Source organism: Condylostylus longicornis, unplaced genomic scaffold (genome assembly GCF_029603195.1).
Source record: "Condylostylus longicornis isolate FDR11 unplaced genomic scaffold, ASM2960319v2 ptg000100l, whole genome shotgun sequence".
NCBI classification, from domain to species: domain Eukaryota; kingdom Metazoa; phylum Arthropoda; class Insecta; order Diptera; family Dolichopodidae; genus Condylostylus; species Condylostylus longicornis.
In genome coordinates, this window is record NW_026578068.1 from 2344494 (window position 1) to 2370751 (window position 26258).

At 24.0% G+C, this 26258-nt stretch overlaps 1 protein-coding gene across 1 annotated transcript in view; it reads left to right on the forward strand.

The window, feature by feature from the left end:
* Positions 1–12861, forward strand: part of LOC129614071 (probable serine/threonine-protein kinase pats1) — a 100562-nt gene extending 87701 nt beyond the window's left edge. The window contains exons 5-10 of the mRNA XM_055528459.1: positions 5136–5285; positions 5537–5680; positions 9029–9313; positions 11322–11575; positions 11815–12031; positions 12403–12861. Coding sequence (XP_055384434.1) covers positions 5136–5285; positions 5537–5680; positions 9029–9313; positions 11322–11575; positions 11815–12031; positions 12403–12845 — 1493 coding nt within the window. The 3' untranslated portion in view covers positions 12846–12861. The remainder of the gene's footprint in view (positions 1–5135; positions 5286–5536; positions 5681–9028; positions 9314–11321; positions 11576–11814; positions 12032–12402) is intronic.
* Positions 12862–26258: the final 13397 nt, after the last annotated feature.

Sequence of the window (26258 nt, forward strand, 5' to 3'; positions counted from 1 at the left end):
AGGCAGAAATACATGTTATAGAAAGATACGCCCAATTTAATATGGATAGAGGTTATTGCGGCTGCAATATAACAATAATATTCAACAATTAGCCTGCCATAAAGCCTTTATATTCCTGCCACACTTCCTGCAAGATGGTGTGGAACTGTCTCGGCAACTTCGGCTATTTTAGTAGAACAATCGGGTCAAGTTGTGCTGAAGCAGATATGTTGGAAAAGCGGGGTGCAAATTGCTGTTTTGTTGGGTCGGAACCCTTTGATGAGGATTGGACCAGGCAAAATTCGTGACACGCCAAGAAGCAAAGTGCAGGAAATGTATTGTTATTTCAATAATTTGAAATTTTTCTTTTAATTTCATCAAAATTTATTTGTAAAAAATAAGTTTGTTGTCAGGAATAAGATGATCTTTAAGTCACAGTGAAAATAATATAATAACTTCTATTTAGAAAATTTAAAAAATCAGTTCTAATTTTACTGATTTGTCATAAAATAAGTGGAAGTAATCATTTAATAGCCGCATCATTGATTTTTTGAAAACAAATTAATTATAACAATGTCAATATATGAGTAGTAATTAATCCGAGAATTCTTTGCTGAAGAACATTATTTTTTGTGTAACGTATGTATGTATGTATATATATGATGGTTTACACATATATTTAACTATATAATTTAATTAATTATAAATATTGTAAAACACAATATATAAGCTTTTTCAATTATAATTTTTCATCATATAGATAGAAAATAGTCATAATAAAGTGTTCACTTGAGTAAATGTAAGTTTATAACTCCAAGGGCTTAAAGGAAATTATAATCAATTCTCATATTAGTAAATTATTATGCCTACAAAATGTACACAATATAAGGAAATTGTTTCTTGTTTTTTTTTTAGTTTGTAATTGAATGTAATAAATTTTATGTGCATAGCCATTTCTATATTAATAAAATCGATTTCGATGTACATACGTAGTAGTAGTAGCAAAGAGAAAAATATCGAAAATTGTAAAAACAAAAATAATCAGTGCTTTTAGGCAGAATTTATGATAGTCATATTCTTAAAAGAATATTATGTTTATTTATTTGTCTATATAATACGTTTGTATTATTTATGTATAAATATATATTATGTGTACATAACCCTATATTTGTAAATATTTCTCTAAATCTTTAGAAAATTTAATTCGCAATCTTTTAAACCATATCACTTTTCGCTATAATGTAAAATACATTTGTACTTTGCTTGAGATAATTTTATGTGATTGGCAGCCAAAACTGAATAAGTCTCTTTCATGATACTTGATTTCATTAAACTTTTTATAAAGTAGTACTCATAGTTTTAGATGTTATTTAATATAGTAGAATAGTAAACTTAATTGGCTCCAGCATACACTTCTTGTCTGAAGAATTATTTTATTAGCGTAATAAAACAAATGTATCATCTGAGCTTGTATTGTCTGCAATCAATTTTAAAATGGTGTTCAATGGACTCCTTAAGACGAAGCGGCAATATAGCTCATTGCTGTGCTCGGATGGTCTGCGTATTACCAAACTACGACCTCTAATTAGAGACTTGACATTCTACCTTTAAAACATTTTTATTATACGTACGAGTGTGTGAAAATTACAATTTAAAAATTAATCTTGCTGGTCGTTTTGACAATTACCTGGTACTATAAGATCACTACGGTATTTCTTATTTAGTTATTGGTCCACGTTTATTCAGTATATTACCTTATAGTTTCAATAGTGGAACTTCGCGGCATGTTTTCTTGATTAAGTTTTAGGCAATTGATTTTTAATTTATATAACCTCGAGTCAATTAAGACTCTTTTGGCCCCTGTTACATAAGTATGTATTCTTTGTTTATGATACTTTGTAATGTAATTTATTCTTAACATACATGCTTTATATAACTTGCTATTCCTATAGGATAATTTTATTACGCATATTACGTACAAAACTGGAATTACATTCCCTGTATAATAGAATGTCCCTACATTACTCTCATCCAGAATTTTAAAGTTGTGAAAAAATAATTTTAAAATTTTTGTTAAAATTTGTAAAATTTTCATTGTATTTATACATAAGTAAATTAATTTTATAACTAGAAATCTTTAATTGTTTGCACTGTGACTTAAACTTTAAACTTAATTTACTCAAAACTGATTTTTTCGACTTAATAAGTTTCGTGTTCTGAATACCATCGAATATAATAAATTTATAATGTTAAGAGACATTCATATAATTTTTAATACCATGGCCACAATATACGTTACATGAAAGCCTTTTCTTAAAATGTACATATACATACACATATATGTATATACAGTAATACATAAGAATGAATTACATTAAAATAATATTGTTGTAATAGCCTAAAGCTAGGATTGCCTTATTTTTATCTTTTCTAAATTATTTCGCTTTATTTCATATCAATTTCTTTTTTTTTTCGCTAAATTTTTTTTAATACTTTTAAGGATACGATATACGATATGGTTATAAACTTATTATATTTCTTTATATTTGCAATATTATTAGGGCATAGTTAGAATATCAGATGAGTATATAGTTTTCATTAAAAACATAAAATTGAAACAATCGTTAAAATCGTAAAAATTTTTATTAATATAACTTAAAATATTATGTTGAATTAGAGTCTATTGATAGAGAATGGAAAAAAGCAATGATTTTAGAATCAAACCATTGATTTGGAAAGTAGCAATTTTCCCTTGTACAAGTGGAAATGCTTTGTTTTTTAAAAATAATCTACTAGCTATAAAGACGTAATAGTCGAATTTGACATTGTAGCCTCTTTGTTATTATAGTAGTTACCTTCAAGCGTTTGTATGTTTTGGGAAATGTTTCTGTTTCCGATGCAGTAAGCATTTGAAATATGTAGTAACATTTTGTAGGCATAATAATTTACTAATTGGCAGTCTTAGGAGTTTGAGAGAAAATAGGTAAGAATTTTCTTCAACAAATAAATTTCTAAATAAACATCTCCTTGTGTACAAAATTTCAGCTTCCTATCAAGGGTAGTAAAAGTTTTGTAAATAGACACACGCACGGACGGGTAAAGTGAAGCTAATAAGCGTTTTGTTTTATTTTTTATGAAAAGTACTAAAAAAATAAAATTTATATGAGCTTATACATTATGATATATTGTTGGCGTAGCATGACTTACTCTTAGTAATATAGAAACTAAAAGCGTAATATTAAAATAAATAAAACAAATAGAAATATTAACGCAAAAAAAGGAAATAGAATAAAAGAGTAAAAAAAAAATATTATTAAAAAAAAAAGAGAATAAAAATTATTATAGTTTAAATGTAGTGGAAGTTTTTGCTTTTTTTCTCTCAACTATAAATTTAATAAAAAAATAAAAGACTAAAAGTATTAAAACAATAACGTAAGGGGCATATAAAAAGTAATAAATTGCTTTATAGAGTTATACTTGACTACACGTGGATTTATATCAAGTATTCTATGTTACCAATAGTATGAATTAATTAACTATTTTCAATTTTTATTATTCAAAGTCTTAATTAACTCTCTCTATAACTATTTCTGATGCATTTATAATTCGAACATAGCCATCATTTCCCGCAGTTTTAGTGTGACCATGAAAGGTATGAGTAATATTATAGTGTGGTTACCCTGCATACTATGCTATACAAATATATTGGATGCAATTATAGTGTAACACACAAATTGGTTTTGCTAGATACCGACGGACCGACTCTATGGAGGAGTGTGTACCCACAGAAAACTCGACATCAGAAATTTCCCTCACATAACTTCTCTTATTGTATGCAATGCGCTCGGTAAAAATTAGTTACTTAAAATATTGATGATTTGCTCAAAATTTCTCATTATTCTAGAACAAACTAAATTAGAACCACTAACTTTGATTCGGGTTAGTAATGATTCGGGTTGCTATTTAAATTTCTATTACAACTTTTGTATACAAGGGTTATTTTTATAAAATTTTTCCAAACCTTAATATTATAAATGAAATTTTAATTTTGAAATGTTTTATAAAAATTATATAATAATAAAAATAAATACATAGTTCGCAACGCAATAGTATAAATTTTACCCTTTTTGTACCATATTTGCCTAACATTTGACAAAATACAAAAAGGGAACAAAAGAGTTTTATAAGGCAAGAGTGTGTTATAAAATTTGATTTATTTAAAAATTCTAGACACGTAAATTCTTTTAAAAATAAAATAAATTTAAGAATATTATTAAGATTTATTTGAAAATATCACACAAAAAATGGATTTTGATTTAATAGCTATTTCAAAAATATTAATAAAATTAAAAAAAAAAAAAACTTTTATAACTAAAATTTTGTTTTGTTTCGAATCGGTTTGTAGTTTAATCATTCTAGTTTTTATTTAGTTACTAGAGATTACTTTTTTCTTAGAAAAGTATAAAATGCAATGTCAATTATTTCACACAATCTTTTTAGCATTTTTCCGAAAAAATTGTGAAAAAAAGCGCATATTAGTTTCACTCTATTCATCCATACACCCGTAGGACTCTGAAGGACCAGCACAAATAAGTAGTTTATTCTGTTAAAAGAAAATTTTTTTCCATTTCCACCCTCTCTTAAGTTATCACTTGTCGAAATTTGTAAATTTTGTGTTTTTGGTACCTTATAGTTCCGAAACTTCAAGTTTTTTCAAATTTCAAACAATTTAAAACGTTCACGGTAAAAGGCATTCCATCACAAAAATTCATTTTTTTAATTCACTTGCTTAAACGTCAAATTCAAACTCGTCATGTTAAATCCTTTTTTCAATTTTTTTTTTCCCTCATCCTAAATGTATGCAATAGTTTTAAATAATATTTTGTATATCAATGAAACTAAAATAAATAATGTAGTAGATAGATTGATTTTAGAAGCAGTATAAGCAGAAAAGCGGCTTCTTTACAATCCATTGGTTAGGACCCAACTTTATTAAACATAATTTCAAATTTTAAAATTTCGTACTTATAATTATACTTATGAAATTTAATTACATTATGAAATTTAATTACATTATTTATTGTTCTACTAAAAAATATTTTACATTTTAATTGCTTATTTTATAAGTTATATTATATACTTTTAAATATTTTCAGATGAATTTCGAAGTAAAGTTGCATGCGAAAATGATATTGTTCAACTGGAATGTAACCCATATTCAAGAATTGCTGTATACAGTGCTAGTTTTGGGCGAACCGAATATGAAAGTATACAATGTCCGCAACCACAAGGTGTTCGTGAAGAAAGTAAGTAATTAATATTAAATATTCTTTTATTAGAAAACTGATATTTTTATATAAGAATAGTATAGTGTTACATTTTTAATTACATGAAATCATAATCATAATTTATTCTCTACTACCGAATTTAATCATAATTTTTCCTTTACTATCTCTGGTCAGGCTCTATTTAAAATCGTTTTAATGTAATATTTAATTACAAAGATGTCTTCTGATGTGAAAATAAATTTTTTTTTAATTTATTTTAAAAATTACAGCATGTCTTGCTTCATATGCAACTGAAACTGTAATGCAAATATGTCATGGCCGAAGGAGATGTAATCTTGCTGCTGATGCAAATACATTTGGTTCACCATGTCATCGTAATTCTAGAATGTATTTAAAAGTTGTTTACACATGTGGTAAGTTTTTTAATTCATAAAAAACACAAAAATTCAAAATAAATTAAAATTTGTTAATTTAAATATAGGGTTGAGTTGCTTATATTTTTATGAAAATTTTCTAAGAATATTAACTAATTTAATAACTGACATTTTGCGACCATTAGAATTGAATTCTTAAAATTCTTCGAAATTATTAAAATCAATTTCTGTCTAAATTTCGACTATTTTTAATGTTACTTTTTTCATATGGAATATTTGAAAATCAATTGCAAAAGTAAATGCTCTGAATGATTCCTCCTTACTGTAACAAATTACAAAATATACAAGATGTATCTACCAAAAATATTCAAAAAACAAAAAGGTTCCACATAAAATTTCCCGAAAAAAATAAAAACAAAAAACAAGTTCATATAAAAAATACCAAAAATGGTTTTGGGGTTATTTTGATATTGAGGTTACTCATAAGCGTTCTTCAATTAGAATCTGCATTTACCATTCACATGCACTCACTCCACTATATTCAATTACACATATATGATATTATATGTATAAACCTACAAAATATATTGCACATCAATGTGTACATGTTATTCAAATATATTATTATGAAAATAATGTTGGTATACTCCTATTGAAACTCATTGTTCTGCAGCTATTGACTACAAGGGTTATATTGCCATTGAATTGAATACTTTTATTTACCTTTCTTATGCTTTTGTCGTAAAATATAATTTTAGAATTTTTTTCTTGGTTTTTCTACTGAAAAATAAAACAGGTTGTTCATTTAGGTATGCAAAATGTCCTTATATTATGATATGTTCATTTTATATGCTCACATATAGATAAAAGGATAGAATTTTATTTAAATTGAAATTAGTTTTTATACTGGTAATATTATTTAATATTGTTATTGCAATAATAATCAAGGATATATACACATATACATATAAATATATGTATAATATATTGATATAGTTTTTTGATGAAATTTTAATGCGAATTCTCTTTTTGTTTTAATTATAAAAATTAAGGAGAAAATTGAATTTTTTTTATTATTTCATTTTCATTATTATAATAAAGGATAATAATTGACGATAATAGTAAAAGAAAATTATTTTTAATTATAGTATAAAGTGTGGTAATAAATGAAAATCAAATAAAATTTTAATTAAGTAAAAATTTTTAGTAAATTTTTTTTCTACTTTTTTTATAGGTAAGCTAGATTTTATTTATATTTTCAGCTATACTTCGGTAGAATTTTTAATGAATTTTTAAATGAAATTTTAAAATAAAAAAAAAAATGTAAATATAAAATTCTCGTCACAATAACTTACAGGTTAGATTACAGCTGTAAGTTTTGTTCAAGTAATTTATTTAGCTGTTACTGAAAATTTCAGCAAAGTAATCGACATAATACATGAAATAATTGTAGAAATTTATACGAAAGTGATAAAATTAGAAAAATATTATTGTATATAACAGTTTGCATTATAATTTGAATTTTATATTCTTAATTAATATTTCGTTAATAAGAAATACGAAAATATGAAAGTTAAAAGTAAAAATTTGAAAATTTGGAGTTCTACACTTAGGAATAGAATCCAAAAAATTAAAATTTTCTTAATTTTTTCTAGTTCGCATTGAACAAGAATAGTTCTACGAAATCCGTAAAGTTATAAAACGTAATTTTAAAAATTATTTTATTGAATAGCTCGAACGACTCAAATAAAACTAATTTAGAAAGAAGAAGCTTGCAATTTTTAGTTCGACTAACCAAACTTCGATTGTACAACATTGTAAATTTTTAAATTGCATTCAAATATATTTTGTTTGATATTTTTAAGAATGATTATACCGGAAAATGGATGATTAAATTTCTATGTCTAACAAAATATTTTTTACTCGTGATTTCCGTCTCTTTACCCGTTATGTATTTCCTCAGAAAAGGAAATATTTATTTAAAAATGTGAAGAATATTTTTGTTTTGCTTTACAATATTTTGTTTCTATTTTTATTTATCATTGAAATTATTGGTGTTTCACATATCTTTTTTACATAGATGTTTCTTTTTATTTTGAAATTTTACGTAAATATTATCCCCGAATATAAAATATTGCTGAATTTAGCTAGAAAAGTCAAATTTAGATTTAAAGTTTCCTTATTTTTATTAGTAATGTGTGACTCTAGAAATGATGACGTATTTTTTTCATTGCTGAATTGGTTCAACTTTTAGATTCTATTGTGCACTTCTACTATATAACTTCTATCACAAAAGCTTAGCTTTTAGCACAAGATGTTTACTAGTTTATCATCTTATTAGACATATCTCATATTTAAAATTTCATTAAAAATTATCGACTTTAATTATCATGAGGTGCTCGGAATTGTTATACTCTAAAAATCTGATCAATTTAATCTATATCCTTAAAAAAACTTGCGTCTGACGAATCCGAAACAAAGGGCTTATCTTGATACAAATATTTTTTGTACAAAGTGCATTTCAGTTAATCTCGGCATGTGAATGCGCACTACAATACTTTTGACACAGATGCAATATTTTTCTAGTGATATGCAAAATGACTGGTAATAAAACAAAAACTTCTTAACCCTCCTTTATACCTTGTGTAGAAACCTACACAAAAAGTTTTTTATTTATGAATTTTGCGGCAACTATTGTCACCAAAATCAAGAAACTTCATGACTTTGTTAGTTTCTCTATTTAACACCACAAACACATAATTTTAAGGACTTTAAGGTAGATGTCACTGCTTAATTTAAAAATATCTCTTTTTGTCCCATGTGTGTAGATTTCTACACATATGAGATTTTTGGTTATTTGATGTCATTATCACTGCTTCAAAATATAACAGAACAGGATTCTGATTTTGAAAACGAAGCCCCAGCTTCAAAACGCCTAAAAACCATTCCAGAACAGCTCAAAGGAAGAGGTAGATGCCACATTTGCTACGAAGAAGATTCAAAGAAAAAAAATAACGTACATGAGACAATCTGCTGTTGTTGCAAAAAATCATGTTGTAAAGCGGAGCACAATAGATATGTTTGCACAAAATGTTTTTCAAATAAATTAATTTAATATATTTTCACTTTTTTCTACATTTTGATTTGAATAAAGTATAAAAAAATAATAGATATTTCATATGTGTAGAAATCTACACATGCAGTATAAAAACGTAGTTTTTTTTTAAGAACAAAGGAGGGTTAAGTTAAAAAAATCTTACCTTCTTATCCGCTGTGCAGTAGTCTTTCATTCGAATGGCACAATTATTTATTTTTTAATTTTTTTTTTTTGTAATTTTAAAATTAAAATTTTACATAAATTTTTTTTTTAATTTAAATTAATTGCAGTTCCAAAACAAGTTCTTAAAGAACGTTATGAATCTGTAAGTGAAATTGATGAACCAGAAGATTTTGAAGGTGATGCAAATGATTTATATGATGATGATCCTTATTATAAAGAATCCGAGGCAATACCAAAATTACAGAGTAATTTAACAAGAAATGTAAATAGTAATAATATTACTGTAGGATTATCTACTAATTCAACAAATTCAAATACAACTAGTACAATTGAACCAACTTTAAGTAGTTCAAATCCAATAATGACACATACAATGGGTATGAATTTTGAAAGTAAGTATAAATTTATCTTATATATGTATAATAAGCAGTCTTAAAAAATTTGACATTTATGTGAGTTATGCAAACTAATTTCTTTGAGTAATTTCAATTTATTAAACACATAGACTAGCAAAAAGTTACGAATAAGCGCTGTTGAGCTTCTTTAAATTATTTATTGAAGGGCAAAGTACCTCAAAATATTAAATGCACAACGGCAGTCTATTTTTCTCTTCTTTAATTACTCACATACAAATTATTTAATTAATACTAATAGAAATTATTCATTTACTACTACCACATTTTGTCGTTCTCATAAATAAGTTTCACATTAAATTTTTATGATGTTCATTAAATTTTAATGTGAGCTTTGTAAATTTCAGTCTTAAAATATTAAAAAATATTTTTGCTTTAAGAATGACTCTAAATGCAGCTGATTTAAATAGCAAAGGCAATTAAAATTTCTGTGTCGTACATTCAGTTTGAATTGAATGTGTCTAAATAATCTGCTCTATGTAGATATTTTGTGTATTTGAATTTCTAATATTATTTGTTTCAAATTTGATAGTAAAAGAAAATATACTGTAACAGTATCATTAATATTTTTATCAATATTTTTTTTCTCTTTCTTTTGAACAATTCATTTTTATTGCATTTATCCTTTTTGACATAATAATTAAAAACTTTTCTTGTTATGGGAAAATTCATATAATTTACCTATAGAAACAATACAAATGTATAATGAGAGAATATGGAATTTTGTCATTGAATATATTTTCTAAAATATGTCTACATTATACGAGTATGAATATTGTATTTATGTTTGTATGTATGTATTGAATATTTGAATATGTATGAAGAACTTCACGGAAATTCAAAAATATATTTTTGTTTTTCCAATCCTTATCTTTTCTCTCAATATTTTTCTTCATTCTTTAGTTTTTCCATATTCTTGTTTTATTTTTCTGTCAATCTGTCCTCTTAATAACAGTAAAAAGAATAAGAAAATACAAAATCTATAAAAATTAATAAGTAAAAAATTTTTTTAAAGAAGAAAGGAGACGAAAATAAATTACAATAATGAATTTATTTTATTTTATTTTTCTCTTTTGTTTTTTCTTGCTTTAATAACTTTTCCATTTTTTTTATGCAAATTTTTATCCGATTAAATTTTTATGCTTGCGTTAGCATATAACTGAAATTATTTTCCATTTTTTTTTTTCATTTCTTTATTTTCTAAGTTCCTTTTATTAAATTTCGCCTACATTCATTTAAAGTAATAATAATTATTTTAAGAAAAGAGACAGAAATATTTTTTTAATTTTTATATTATACACATACTTAGGTACTCTTATTGCAAATCTAAATATAAAAGTTATCCTCCTCTTTTTATTATTTAGCGATATTGAAAAAATACTGAATTTTTATGTACTTCAAAAGATTCATACGAGTTAAGTCATTTTCGAGTGCTAAATATTTAAGAAAAAAAAAAATATGGTGAATTGTATAAAGAAAATGATTGCTTTTATTAAAATTTTATTATAATTATTCTTTAAAAATACAAAAAATTTTTCTAAAATATGAAAATGAATACTGACTGTGAAATTCAACATAAAAATAAATGGTCATGTTAACTTGTATACGAATGTTTTCCATGTAATTTCTCATACGACAGCTGACAAAAGGATTTGTGATTTAGAATGTTGGTTCAGTTATTAAGCTTCTTCATAAGAATCTTAAATATGGATATGGTAACTATTATAAGAACTTATGATATTCACAACCATCTTTTATCGGAAGAGTAACCTTATTGTCAGAGTCATTTTTATACAATAATGATAACTCTATGGCTGTATAATTTGATTTTTTCGAGCCTTGATCGAATTAATATTAAATAGGGTAGTAAATTACAGGAAGTGAAACGCGAAAATTTTGCTTAACCTAAAAAATATATTAAACTTATTGTATATTGAAAAAACTTGAATAACACTTTTACTTTTATTTTTATTAATTTTCATTGCAGGTAACAACGAAAAGTTTTATATAATACTATTATTAGTAGGAACTGGTTGTATATTATTTTGTGTAGTTATAATTGCAACACGCTTAATAATGTTACGAAAGAGAGCAGAGTCTGCAACACAAGATCAACATTCAACAAATTCATCAAAAGGTGAAACAACTATACCAAATGGTTTTAATGATAGCATATCAGAAATTGATGCAGATATTGATTTAACAGTACAGATGTCAGTGCCAAGTGTTTCAAAAAGTGAGGTAAATTGAAAAATATTTTGTTTACTTTGTTACATAAAATAAACATAATATTATGTATAAAATTTGAAATTAACAATTTGGTATACATATTGGTCATTAACTGAAAGTCAAGTTGATATTTTGACAAAAAATATAAATTTTGTACAAACAAAATTCCCCTATTGTGAATTTTTGTTTTTAATCAAATTTTAAAAAAAAATATTTCCAATGAATAAAATGTCATACTTTTATTCTTACAGAATTTAATAAATTATAGTCAAACATCAAGTTTATATGGAAGTTTAGGACCATCAAATGTATCTCATACATCATCAACTATGTTATTACAGGCAGCACCAAATCCTTTATTATGTACAAGGCAATCACCAGATATAATTGGTGTAACAAATTCATATATGACTGCCCAACCACCAGGAAGTGTAGCTTCATCTTTTACACATGTTAGTAGCGGAATAGGTATGAATATTTAATACATTTTTGACTGATGAAACCTTTTATAAATAAATTAAATTTTAACATATTGAAACTTTTGCAAACACCATTTATTTGCAAATCCAATCCTTGATTCCAATTTCTTCTTTAAAAATCGATTACACTATGCGGTCGCATTCAACAGCCTTAATTTTTTTATTTTTTTTTGTTCTCCTTTTTGTTTAAATCGTGTAAGGTCGATCAAAAGAAATCAAGATAAAAGAAACCTCAAAAAGAAGCCTGTGCATATTCAATAACTTTTATTATACATCTATTTTTTTTTCCTATTTTTCATTAAAGTTTTATTTCAGCTTTAATAAAGTTTTAATAATAATTAAATTTCAATACATATATAGGTACTATTGTTCCTATTACATCATTGGCTCAGTATACCACTGCCACAGGTTCAACATTTCATACAGGTACAAAACCTCCACCAACCGCTGGTTATATTATGGATAGTGATGGAGTTTTAAGGCGTCCAGCAGCGTCAGTAATTAATTCACAACAACAACAGCAACAGCAAAAACCATTACCATCAATTGTTATTGGTAGTGGTGGTACTATAAATTCTGTTATAGGACATCAATTATCAACATCATCATCTTCATCAATATCACCACAACCGATATCAATATCAACATCAATAAATCAACCACATCATAAATCTACAGTTGTTGTTGTATCACCACCATTATCAGCACAAACTTCTATTGAATTACCATTTCATTATGATGGTACACCACCAAGAACATTATCAACTGGTGTCGCACAAAATCCACAATTTTTCTATGGATGACAAGATACACAACAATTTTCAGTTAAAACCAGCAATAGTAATAGTAGTAGTGGTGGTTGTACTATACCAGTAAGCACCTTAAGTGGTGGTGGCGGTAGTAGCATTAGTAGTAATATTATTTCATCAACCGCAATTCCATCAACTATAATATTACCAGCAGCTGGTGGTAGTAAAGAATCACCACCATTTAAAAAACAACAAAAAAATGTAACTTTAAATACAACACCGATAACAGGTTCTACTAGCAATATAAATACTATAGTTTCAAGTAATACTAATAGTGGTAGCAGTAATAGTAATAATAATAGTAATAATAGCACAAATGGTGGTAATACAACTGGTGGTGCTAATGGTAATACCGTTATTAATGGTATTAATACAGGTAGCAATAATAAAAATGGTAATAGTAATAATGGTAGACCAAAAGGTAGCATTTTAAAAAGAAACAATTCTGAAAGGACTTACTGTTTTTAAACAAACAAAACGAAAGAAAAGTTTTAATTAAGAAAAGAAAACAAAAATTAATAAATAAATAAATTACGTAACTGTATAGAAGGAATTGGAAAAATAGAACAATATTTTCATGAAAATGAAACAAAAACTAAAAGAATTGCATAATATAAAAATATTGAAACTGTAATACAAAAACTAATATACAAAATGGAATGTGAAGTATAACAGAATGTTGAAAGTTTTAGGTAGAAGTAAACTATTATTATAACGGTATCAGGATAAAAATTAAATTTAATTTTTTTTCTTCTTTTTTTATTGTTATTATTCTCTCTTTTTTATATTTTTATTTTCATAAAAAAAATTCCATGAAATTATTAAGAATTTATAATAAAAAATGTAGTTTGAATTTTAAATATAACCAATTTCAAAAAAAAAAAATTGAAATAAAATATTATGTATATAATTTTATAATGTAATTAATAAAATTAATTAATTAAATAATTATTGTGAGAATAACATTAAATAGAATAAAATAATAAACACAAGAAAAAAAAAGTGAAATATTAAAATAGTCTCATAGACTTTCAATGTAAAGGTTGTAGTGTAAATTAAAAAATGGCAGTAAATTTATAATAAAAAATATGAATTTAAATAATATTATAAAATAAAAATTAAATTTAAATAAAACAAAAAATAAATTATATAAAAAAAAAATTGAATAATAATGAAAAGTTTTTTTGAAAACTATTAAAATTTGAAATCAAACTATATTGAATTGTTAAAATTTATGAAAATAATAAAATTTAAGATCTTGTAATTATAATTAAAAAGAAACTACCAAATAATTTAGAATTAGAAAATCATAAAAGATCATATAAATTAAAAAAAAATTTTTAATAATTTTTCTTTTTTATTTTTCATAGTTTTAATTCGAGGAATAAGAAAAATTAGTGCATAATTTTATTTTATACTTCATAGTTTGCTCTTAATTTTTATTGATAATTCAATTTTAATAATTCAATTTTCGTAATTTAATTTTAGTTCTAATAATTATGTTATATTATATTATAATATATTATAATGCCTTCTTTATGTAGGTAATGTGTTTTCATATGGCCAGAAATTTAATAAACTCTCAAAAATATAATATTTCTATTCAAAAACGGTGCACACGACACAAATGTAAAAATTTTGATCAAATGATTATTTTGTTATACAAAATTGTATTGTGTCAAATACAATACAGTTCTGAATAAGAACCAAAAAAAATGATTGAAATTATAGAGTGTGTACGTTAAGAATAAACTTCAAATACCTCGGAGAGAAACATTGTTAATTGTTCGAAATATTATTGATGTTCACCATTTACTGCAAAGATTTCTTAACACCTTAATTATTTCAGCATTATATTTGGAATTAAATATTATACACTATTGTTTTAAAAAGGCCAACTGTAAATGTTTGGATCAGTATGTTGGAAGATATTTAAAGGTTGGTGCAAGAAATGTTTATTTAGGTATCCTAATTAATTAAATTAATGGTGACAATTATTGGAAATAATAAATGGAAAGAAAATATGTCGTTTCCAAAAAAAAAAATATTGTCATTAATGATTTGAAATCAATATAATAGAGTTTTTGAAGAATTTAAAATTATAATATTGAAAAAAGATAAAAAAAATTTTTTGTTGTATATCAAAAAGTAAGTTAGGAAAAAAATTTCCGCTCAAGAATTATGTCTGTTATTAACCTTTTGTGTTTTCTTTGTTGCAAGCAAACAAGCAAAGCCTTCATTAAAATTATTTTCCTTAAAAAAATATTTAAGATCATTATGGATAGCATTTAAAATTTTTTGTTTCTAGAGGAGTATTGGGGTATTAGTGTAAGCTTAAACAAAATTATATTAGCAATATTACATATTGCTTATATATAATATTGTACAATTAATAATATTTCAATAAACGGCATAAAATAAAATTTTTTCATTGAACCTCCCTATAATTCCTTTCGGATGAGTTAGAAAATAATTACAAATACCTAAAATAACCATTTAAAAATAAAAAACCATTTTGAATAAAAAATTTCAATAACATTCTATTTTACTTCAGTGTTTAAATACCGATACAAGTAAAGGGTTTTTAGTTATGTTAATGTAAAAATCTGTTCTATTATAAAGCTCAATTTTTATTAAAACGCAACTAGGTTTACTACAGCTCCATATATTTTTATTTAAATATTCAATTATTTAATTTCATACTTATTTTTTTTTGAAAAATATTTTTAACATTTTATTGCAAAAAAATATTGGCAATCTATCTCAAATGAACGACGGAAGAAATTTATTATAGAGAATTCGCGCATAAAACACAATCACTACGGGAGTTTGCTAATGAAATTTTTAAATAAATACATGTATGTATGTATTAAATAATTATAAATTGGATTTCTGTAATATCGTACACAAAGTATTATGGGAAACTGTGTAAAAAAGAAATACTCTATTCTTTGTACTTAAATTATAAGGCACAAATTTTTTTTTCATTTTATATAGTGGCATGCTATAATATTATGTATGTGTGGGTAATTTTGTTATATTTTTCGAATTGACGAGTACAAATTTCTATTAAAAATACTGATACCGTAAAATTCTTTCAATATTACTATATTACACTCTAAATTCTTGTTGAAATATTTTTCTATATTCTTCATCTAAAATATTTAATTTATTTTCGGTTTTTGTTTTTAAATAAAATTTTGTTCAATTGCTGTTAAATTGCTATTAAAAAGACTAAAATTTTTGTGTTTAACAGCTGTAATGAAAACAACTAGAAAAAATGGCGAAAATAGAAAAATCTGATTGCATCCAATGAGAAATTTAGTATTATTTAGAATTTTTCTATGGAATGTGATTGCAAAAAATTGGGCAACATTTAGCAATGGGTTTTATTTTTATAAATTTCATGTTGAATTTTTTTCATGTGTTAAGAGTTCTATAGTTTTATCCTTATATTGTATGGCTAACCAAAATTCTAACTAAAATTCTTTCAATTGTTACAAGAAATATTTGTGTTTCCTAATTTTTTCCAAAAGAATAAAACACTATATACATAAGTACACCAATATTTTTTTTTTCATTACGAATAAAATTCATCAATATTTGATTTTTTCTTTTTCAAATTATTTAGAAATCCTTTAAATAAGAATTATTATAATTTCAGTCAAAGATCAAACGGCATAAGTAAATATTTTAGAAATAATTCTTTTTATTTTAAATGCGCAAAGTATGTAACATAATTTTTCATTACAAAGACTTACACACTTCTTACATCAACATAATGTAAGACGATTGATGTAAAATAAAAAATATATTTTTCATATTATCTTCTTTAATTTTTTATTTAATATGAAGCTGTCAAATTAAATTCATCAGATTCTTTCCTTTTTACATAGATTTCTGTAATAAAAAATTGAAATTGAAGTTTAAGAAAAAAAATCGTGGCACGACATACTCTTTGATTCTTCTTATTTTTTTGTTTTTGCTTAATATTTTAGATATACAGGGTGAATCTGTAACGTGGTAAAATCTCTCGGGGGCAGAAAGATAATTTTGTGAAAAAAAATATCTTTCCTGAGGAGGGCAGGGTGCCCAAATGAATATTTAACACCCGAAATCCCCGAAACTTTTTGGTTTCGATAAAAAAGTGTATCGACTCAATTGGCTACAACTTCCATTATTACGAGTAATAACCGGTTTAAAAAAAATCAATATACAATGGAAAGCTGAAGTAGCCCCTTTAACTCTACCAGCTAACAACGAAACGAGGAACGAAATTTATACTCTGAAGGTAGACTCTTTCATAGAATTTCTCAAAATGAATTATCTTCATTATTAAACAAAATTTAGAAAATTTGTAAATTTAGATAGTTTCTACATATTTTAGCAAATATATTCGTTCGATTATAACAATTTAAGTAAATGACCGAATACACTTTTGAAGTTTTCGTGTAATATTTCTCTGTTCTCGCAATAGTTTCTCTCTCTATAAGCAAAAAAAAAATGTTATACTGTCGATTAGACAGAAGATCTTCTGCAGTTTTACAAAAGAGATAACGAAATGCTTGCTGCAGCAAACTACAAAAACGTGCTGCCATTTCAGATATTTGTTGGAGTTATAAACGCAAATTTAATCAATTTTACAAAATTTCGAGTATTTCGATTTTAAGGCAATTTGACTTAATTTTTTGACGCACAAATATTGTGGTGACAAAATTCAAAATTCAAAGTATCTGGGATATGAATAGTCTTCGAAAAGATTACAACATCCTTGTCTTGAATTTGTATTGTGTTTAAGTTTTTCCTCTTTTTTGGAAATTACTTACATAGCATTATTATCGTTTTTCCTCAATCAAATTTCCTTTTTTTAATTCTGATTTTAGAACATTGTTTTTAGAAAAATTTGCAAAAATTGTTATTTTAGATCAATGTTTCATTATATTTTTGCACCCACACACGCATTTATGTGTATTTTAAAGAAAAACACATGATTTTTATAAAAACCAAAGAAAACACAATAACGCTGAAATAAGTAAAAAAACAGAAACAAAAACAAGATCATGAAAAAAGAAAAATTTGGGTGTCAAAAGGCATCAAAAAGGATTTATTTTAAAAAACAAGCAAATACAAGTTCCAATAATAAAAAACAATCTCTATATAACTGATATATCTTTTAGTATAATGTATAAATGTATCTAAATGCGTAAATTTGTGCTTATTACCAGATAAGTATTTCAAGATAAAAAATTATCATATTCACATAATCATGTGTATTTTTAGATTTTGATGAATTGAATTGAACGACGTTTTGATTAAGTGAACTTGATTTAAAAATCTTTAATCTTATTATTATTCTGTTGAAAACATAATTTGAGAGTGAATTATATTGTAGTTAAATTATAGCTTGACGTCACAAAAAAAGTTTTCAACAATCCAACAAAAACACACTCATTTTACAAACGGACAAACAGATGATTTGACTAGATTTTCAAATACAGTTGACACCAAATATATGAAATATTTTCTGAAAATTGAGATTTAGTATTCAAGTCGTAATTATATTGGGAGTTAATTTGAAAAAAATTTTTGGTCCTAGCAACTTTTGTAACATTATAACATTGAATGTAACAAACAATTGTTAAAGAATCAAATTTACTTTATGCCCTTTTATATTTTATAAATGTTATACAAATGAATTGAATTAAATCAATTCGAAAAACAAAAATAAATTTTATTTTAATAAATATATATATATATATATATCATAAAATTGTTATTATCGTAAACATTATGTAATTAACTAAAAAAAAAGAGAATTATATTGAATTAATAATATTATCACGTTTCTTTTTTTTTTAATTATTTTTATGAAATTATTAAATTTATTATATTAAAATTATAAAATTATTATTATATTATATTTATTATATTAAAAAAAACATGAATATTAAATAGCACCTTGAAAATAATACCGCAATATCTCTAAATTTAAATTGAGTTCAAAATTAAGACCGAAACTAAAGATCGAAAGATTTTGTTTTATACTAGTATTATTCGTAAAGCTAAAGGAATATTATTTAGTTTTAATAAATGTAAGACTGCAATATTTTGGACTATTGCGGCTTAAATCACAGTTCGTTTTCATAAAATTGGCACAAATCGAAATGTAGCTGCTCAGATTTGAGAAAATCGTGTACAATTTCAATATATTTTGGTATTTAATTAAAATATTTCTTGAGTTCGGGTGATATAGCTGAATATCGGAGTATTGAATTAACCAAGAAATACACTTTCCAAAAATCCAAAATTTTTTTTTGTGAATTTCGACAAAAAAATCATGATTCGGGGAAAAATATAGCGAAATATTGTGCGCTCTCAACTACATGCCTATTTAAAAAATCAACAATTTTGAGGTATTACGATATTATTTTCAAGGTGCGAAGTATGTATATAAAAAAGAATTATTTTTTCTATGAACCTCAAGTGAATTTTAATTGAAAAATCAATTTGTAATTCTATAACTATTATAAATCTTTAATTTTTATTTTAATATTATTTGAATATAAAATAAATATTTTTAATAAAAAAGTGGAAGTTTTGTATTACATTTTTAAACCTCTTTTAATTACTATTTAATTGTATATTATTTTCGAAATAATTTTAATTTGATTTTCATAAATAAAATTTTTATAGTTTGAAAAGTTTTATTAACCACAAAAATTATACAATAAGAATTAAATTAACTAGATAATAATTTTTTCCTATTAAAAATTATTTTAATAAAAAAAAATATAATTTTAATTTGTTTAATAACAGATGCAATGAAAATTTTGAGTTAATACAAAAAATAAAAGTATATTTCTCGTATTTTTTTGCCAAATGAGTGACACAGGTTAATTAATTATTTAAAGTGTAGTACTTATACTTAATACGAATATTGTGAATAAGCAAATTTTTATTGTGAATAAGCTAATTCAATTAATCATAAAGTACATTGTAATAGGCGCAACTGTTTTTTTCAATAATTATTTACGTTCAACAATTTACCCCCATTAAGTTTATATGAAAATAAGTTGACTGAATAAATCATAGAAATCGTGCCGTATCATCGTAACTAAATGATGTTCAAATGAGAAATTCGCATGATTTTCTTTAAAATTTACAAAGAATAAGAAACTATTAACATTATACTTTTGATAATCTTAAAATAAAATTACTCCCATCACATTGCACATTATAAATTGAGTTATCGGTATGAATAAATTGAATTACTTTCAATTACTCACAATAGCAACCCTCTTCTCTCGTAATAGCTTTTAATCTCGTAATTAATACGACTCAAATAAATTTAAAATATTATTTACAAACATTCTAAAAAATAATCAACAAAACAGAAAGAGTAAAATTTCTCTGGAAAGAAAGGAAAAAAAGAATGAGTTTATTAAATTTATTGTCCTTATGATTTGCCTTTTAAATAAGCTCGTTTTTGTTTTTACGATATTTCGTTTTATAAACATTTTCTAATAATATTTTTTTATACCCGCCTTTATTATATTTCATATAATTTCACTTATTCACTTTGTTTTAATATTCACTTATTATACACTATTTAATTATATATTCGCTTTATCACGACGTATGTAAAACTAAAAAGAAAATGTTTGCAACGCCCTGTAAAGCAAAATAAACTATGTATTGCTCATATCCTAATCTAATCTAGTAATATTTGTCCGTCAGTCTGTTGAAGCACTCATTTCAGAACGTATAGAGCTAGAGAATTTGAATTTTGTTCAATTATTCGCATGCGAATCGTTATTTAAAACTAGTACTTTCTGTAAGAGGTCACGATACCAGAAGCTTTTGAAAATATGCTCTCAATATTGTTATACCCAGTATATCGTTGCAAAGTCCCTGAAAAAAACTTTAGAATGTTTACAAAAGCAAGGGCCTCTCTATGATGGCAAAGATTTAAATTAACTTTTTTACTTGTTAATATTTATAATTTATTTTTTATTTATTGTATGAAAACAAAAAAACAAAAAAGCAAGAACATGGCAAAAAAAAAACGATTTTAAAAACTGATATGAATAATTTGAATTTTCATTTTTTTTCTCTCTCTTTTTTTATTATTGTGCCATAACTCTTTTATGTTTATTTTTTTATAGTTTCTTTTTTTTTTTTATTATTCTTTTAAATGTCCTTAAATACCCTTTTAAAGGCCCCTTTTTCTTATTTCTTCTTGTTATTTTATTATTAAAACAAACAAGCAAGAAAAAAAAACTTAAAAAAAAAGGAGGAATAAAACCAACACACTATTATATTAAAATTTATAAGTATAACTATAATAATAATATATGGAAACTAATTTTAAGGATATAAAGGAAAAAAAATAAAAAAATTTCAAAAGAAAATCAAATTTTTTTTTTTTAAAATTCAAAAATAAAACAAAAATTGTAAAAAAAAAATAAGAAGAAAAAAATTATTGCCTGTGATAATATTTGTAAACAAATTATATATAAAAAAAAATATACTAACAATAACAAAAAAAAATTGTATATGTATTTATGTATAAAGAGAATTTAATACATTTATATGTATGTAGTTATATGTACATATAAACATAATAATATTATATAATAAAGAAAATAGAAAAATAAATAAATGTAGAAATTTTTTTTAAAATAAATTCAAAATAAGGAAAAAATGTTTATATATAAATAAAAGAGCAAAAAAAAAAAAGAAAATAAATTATAATATTAAAAACAAAAAAAAACCAAACAAAAAAAACAAAATTCTGATTAAAAAATCATTTCAATTTGAGAAAAATAAAAAGAAATAAAAAAGAAAAACAAAAATTGTCATTATTTGCTTTTTACTGTTGTGCTTACACAACACGCCATTATTAGTCCTAATTTAAAAAAAACTGCTAATATACTAATTTTGATAAGATAAGAATAAGTCTTCGAATCCGGTTATGAAACCGCACATTTCCAAAAAACTGAAATTAAATAAGAGCCTTCAGCAACATTTAAATTATTGAACGGGATCAAAAATTGTGTAGCAATAAAGTTACGGTTCCGAAAACCTAAATCTAATATTGCGTTTATTAACTTTCACGTAAAACATTCATATTATAGGTTCATGTTGGATGTCGTAAAAATGTCATGTTTGTTGTTGGTCTATCACTTAAGTTATATAAAAAAAGACACACTCTTCTATAACAATTGCGGCAATCATATACAATAAGTAAGTACATACAATAAGTAAGTAGAAATTCAAGTTACCAACTAAAAAATTCGGCAATCAAAAATGTGGTTTAGAGAATTTTCTTAATGGTAAAAAGGCTTGAACCAATTGAAAAATAGTTGGAGGCTGTTTGTTTTTTTTTTTAAAAAAGTAGTTTTGTGTTTCACATTTAAAAGATAAAATAATAAATTTGAAATAGTTATAAATTTTTTAATATCCGTAAATGTTATACTCCTTGAAAGTCTTGGAAGTACGTTATGTAACAAAATAGTGTAGTAGGTGTACAATTTTTAAAATAGTTATTTATATTATATTTGTGTGTGTGTAAATATTTGCCCATTTATACACCAAAATTTTATTACATAACTTTTTTTTTACTTAACATTTTTTCTTTTATTTATGGTAATTGAATTAAGGTATAACAATTTATTGTTATATTGTTGTAGAACTTGAAAGGATTTATGACAAATTTTGATATTTTACTAATTTCTTTTACTTCCAATTTCTTTCTTTCTTTCGACATTCAACTACTCTTCGGATTTTTTGTGACGAAATTTTCTTTCTCTTCTAACAAAAATATACTTTTGTAATATTATTCTAATATTTTATTATGTTTAAATGTTATACTTGTACAGTTCTCCTGTGGTTATATTCAATTTGAGGTTTTAAATTTTAATTATAATTTTTCAGTTTACCCCCTCTGTGTGTACGATAAAATAGTAAAGAAAAAATAGAGAACGATAAGACCGATCTCTTATTTCTTTATTTTTCATTCATTTTAATTTTCTTTATTTTTTATAATGACTTTTCTATATTAAAAAAGTTTTGAATTCTTTTGTCGTTCCCAATTTATTTTTGAAAAAGAAACAAAAAAAAATTAGGAAAAAAAGAATTTTTTTTTTGTCATTACTTCCGGTTTCATTTCAAAAAACTTTTATAAATAAAAGTGGCATAAAACAACAATACCACGATAATTAACAGGAAGTGTAGTGAAAAAAATAAATAAAATCATTGTGAACAGAACTTCATTATACACCTACATTTTGATTTTTTAAGGTGAGTAAAATACACTTGACTTTAAGAATTTTTGTTTTTGTTGCTAATATTCTCAAAGTATTTTGTAAAAGTAAAAATTAAAAGTCATTATAACATTCCAATATACTAATTTTCTTGAGAAGTCAGAAGGTGTTTGTTGCCTTTTTACCGACCATATTGTGTATACAATAGGTAGGTTATTATGTATAAAATACGATGTGTATTTGTATGTATTAACAAAATATGCTGTTCTCATTCCCTCCAGTGTAATGAATCAAAGAATTTTAATTTAAGAAATTCACCCAGTATCGAGTGACATTGCTACAAATCAATTAATAAAATTTATCAATTTAAAAGGGTTTATTATGCATGCATTTCAGACAATATTTTGATAGTATTAAAATGTAATATTGTTACATTTGTAAATGTACTAAATTTTTAAATGTGTGATACTAAACCTGCAGATGTAAAAAAAATTTAAAAAATATCACCAATTTTGTAGTACAACGTAATCTAATGACACGATAATATCCGAACAGAAGTGAGACTTAATCCATACGCAATCAAAATATCTCTTAATGTCCACACATTCATTGTGCTTCTGCAAATTTAAGAGTTTCATTTTCATTTATTTTGAACTAATTTCTCTAATTCTAATTTCTCAAATTTCTGTATTTTTTTCATTACTGTATATTTGAAATTGAAATATGTAATAATTTTTTAAATTATATTAATAAAAAATAATTTTTATGTCATCATTATTGTTAAAAGAATAACAGCTACAGAAAAAAGTTATAAAATAAAAGTCCGGAAATATTTACTATATAAAATAAACATCAAATTTAATGGTTTGCTCATAATATTATAATGGGTCTTCTTCAACAAGTATACACTCATGTATAAATTCAATCATGAAATATTTACTTATATATATTATAAATTAGCTTTAATAAGCTTAAATAGTCATTGAATATGAAAGGCAAATAAATTTTTTTTGAAGTAAATATCTTTAACAGTTGATCAATTTCATTTGATCATCTTCAACTCATTATCGAGCAGTTTTTCGAATATAGCAGTTGACCTACCAATATGATCACTCAAGAATATTGTCATACAATGCAAATTATATTTTCTTGTTGTATTCATGTTAATATACTGAAAATTAGCAGCAATAATAAAGGTATAACGTACTAGTGCACTACAAGAACTTTACATTTGGTTTTTCTGTTAAATTGATAATTTAAACGGAAGAATTAAAACCACTAATTGGATTTATTAAATTACAAAAATTCTATTATTATAATTCCATAACTCTGCACAAATTCCAAATTACGCTAAAATTTTAAGATAATACTAGACTCAAAATTCTAAATTGAATAAAAATTTGAACATTAAAAACTATAAATTAAATTTATTATGCCATAGAGAAATTTTCATTATAAAATGAAAAACAATTTCGAAAAAAAATACTCTCTGAATTTTAGTATATGAAAAAAACTGACCTGCTTCTTTTAATATTTTTTTAGCATGAAAACTCAAAAGAGACTTAAAAGGAAATTTTTCTTTTAACAAACATTTCCGGAAACTGATTTTTTTATCACATTCTCATTTATCACAAAAATTTCATATGTAGAATCAATTATATGTCAAAACTTTTACATTGTTATTCAAATATGAAATAAAATTTTAAATAGAAAACACTCCTGAACCCGTGTTAAAATAACATTAATATTTTTCTTTTTAATTTTTATTACAACATTATAAGGGTATAGAGTTGATATGAACAAGTTGTAAGGATTATAATAAAAATAGCATGAAATTTTTTGTTTTATTTTTGTTTTAATTTTTAGAAAAGTAAAAGCTCCTAAAAAATACCAAGAAAAACAAAATTCAATTTTACACAGAAAAAAACAACAATGAAATATTTTATGCTAATTTTTAATTTTTATTTTTTTACTCTTTTGAATTTTATTATGCATAACACTCTTCATTTTAAGGATTATTAAGAACCTGTTCTTTAGAAAAGTATTCATGTTTTAATAAAATAGTAATTATGTAAAATTTGAAGAATAAATAGGAAATTGTGATTATTCTAATTGACCCTAGAGATAACAAGAAATATTAAACGGCACAAAAAGAAAGCAATCACTGATAATAAGTAATATGTGTTAGGTCTTTGTTAACTTCTTTAATATCATATATTGATTTGTTTTTGTATAAGTGAATATTAATGCATTTCAAGAATATTGCAAGAGTGTTGCTCATTTCACATTCATACGTAAAGGATTTATTCAAAAGTCTTTGTTTAGACTAATTGATAAAAGTATTAGCGAAGGTGAAAGGCTGTTTAATTACGATGTTAGAGCAATAAAAACAAAATTATATTATTTGAGATAGCTTTTCCAATTAACATTTTTGATCGGCTAATATCGGAATCAATTGAAAAGTTAATCTGATTCTTATATCTTCCTACCACATAATACCAATATAGGTTGTAATTTTGTAAAAAGGTAGATATAAAAAGGTAATTTTATTTATTAAAGAAATTTTTTAACGGAATTTATTGTACTAAACGTCACTGAGGCATAAAATTTTATAAAATCAACTCATGCCGAAAAAATAACACAATTGCCAACAATATGATTAAAATAAAATTTAATTTTTAATGAATAACTAAAGTTAATGCAAGTTTTCGTACAAAAAAATAAAGGTATTAATGCTGAACAATGACCATTATTTTACATGCAATAAAACTTTTATCGAAAGTCCTCGAAAAGACTTAATTAAGAAAAAATGTAAAAAACTAAAACCAAGAAAATTTTTTTCTCTGTCAAAATTTTTATTTTATTTTCAATTAATATAGTACGTAAAAGAATTCCAAAGAGAAGATATTTCAGGAAAACAATTCCTAAAATACTAGAAACTAATATTTTTGAAGAATTTTACAAAAAAAATTCTTGTTCTTTAATTAATGAATTTAAAGGAAAAATCAGAATTTAGTAGTTACCTAATACTTTTGGGTCCCGTACTCAATAGCTCAGAAGCAGAAGGATCACCTCAGAAGCTGAACAATCCGTTACATGGCTAAAAAAAAATGGGATATAAATTAATTTCATTAAAATCGGT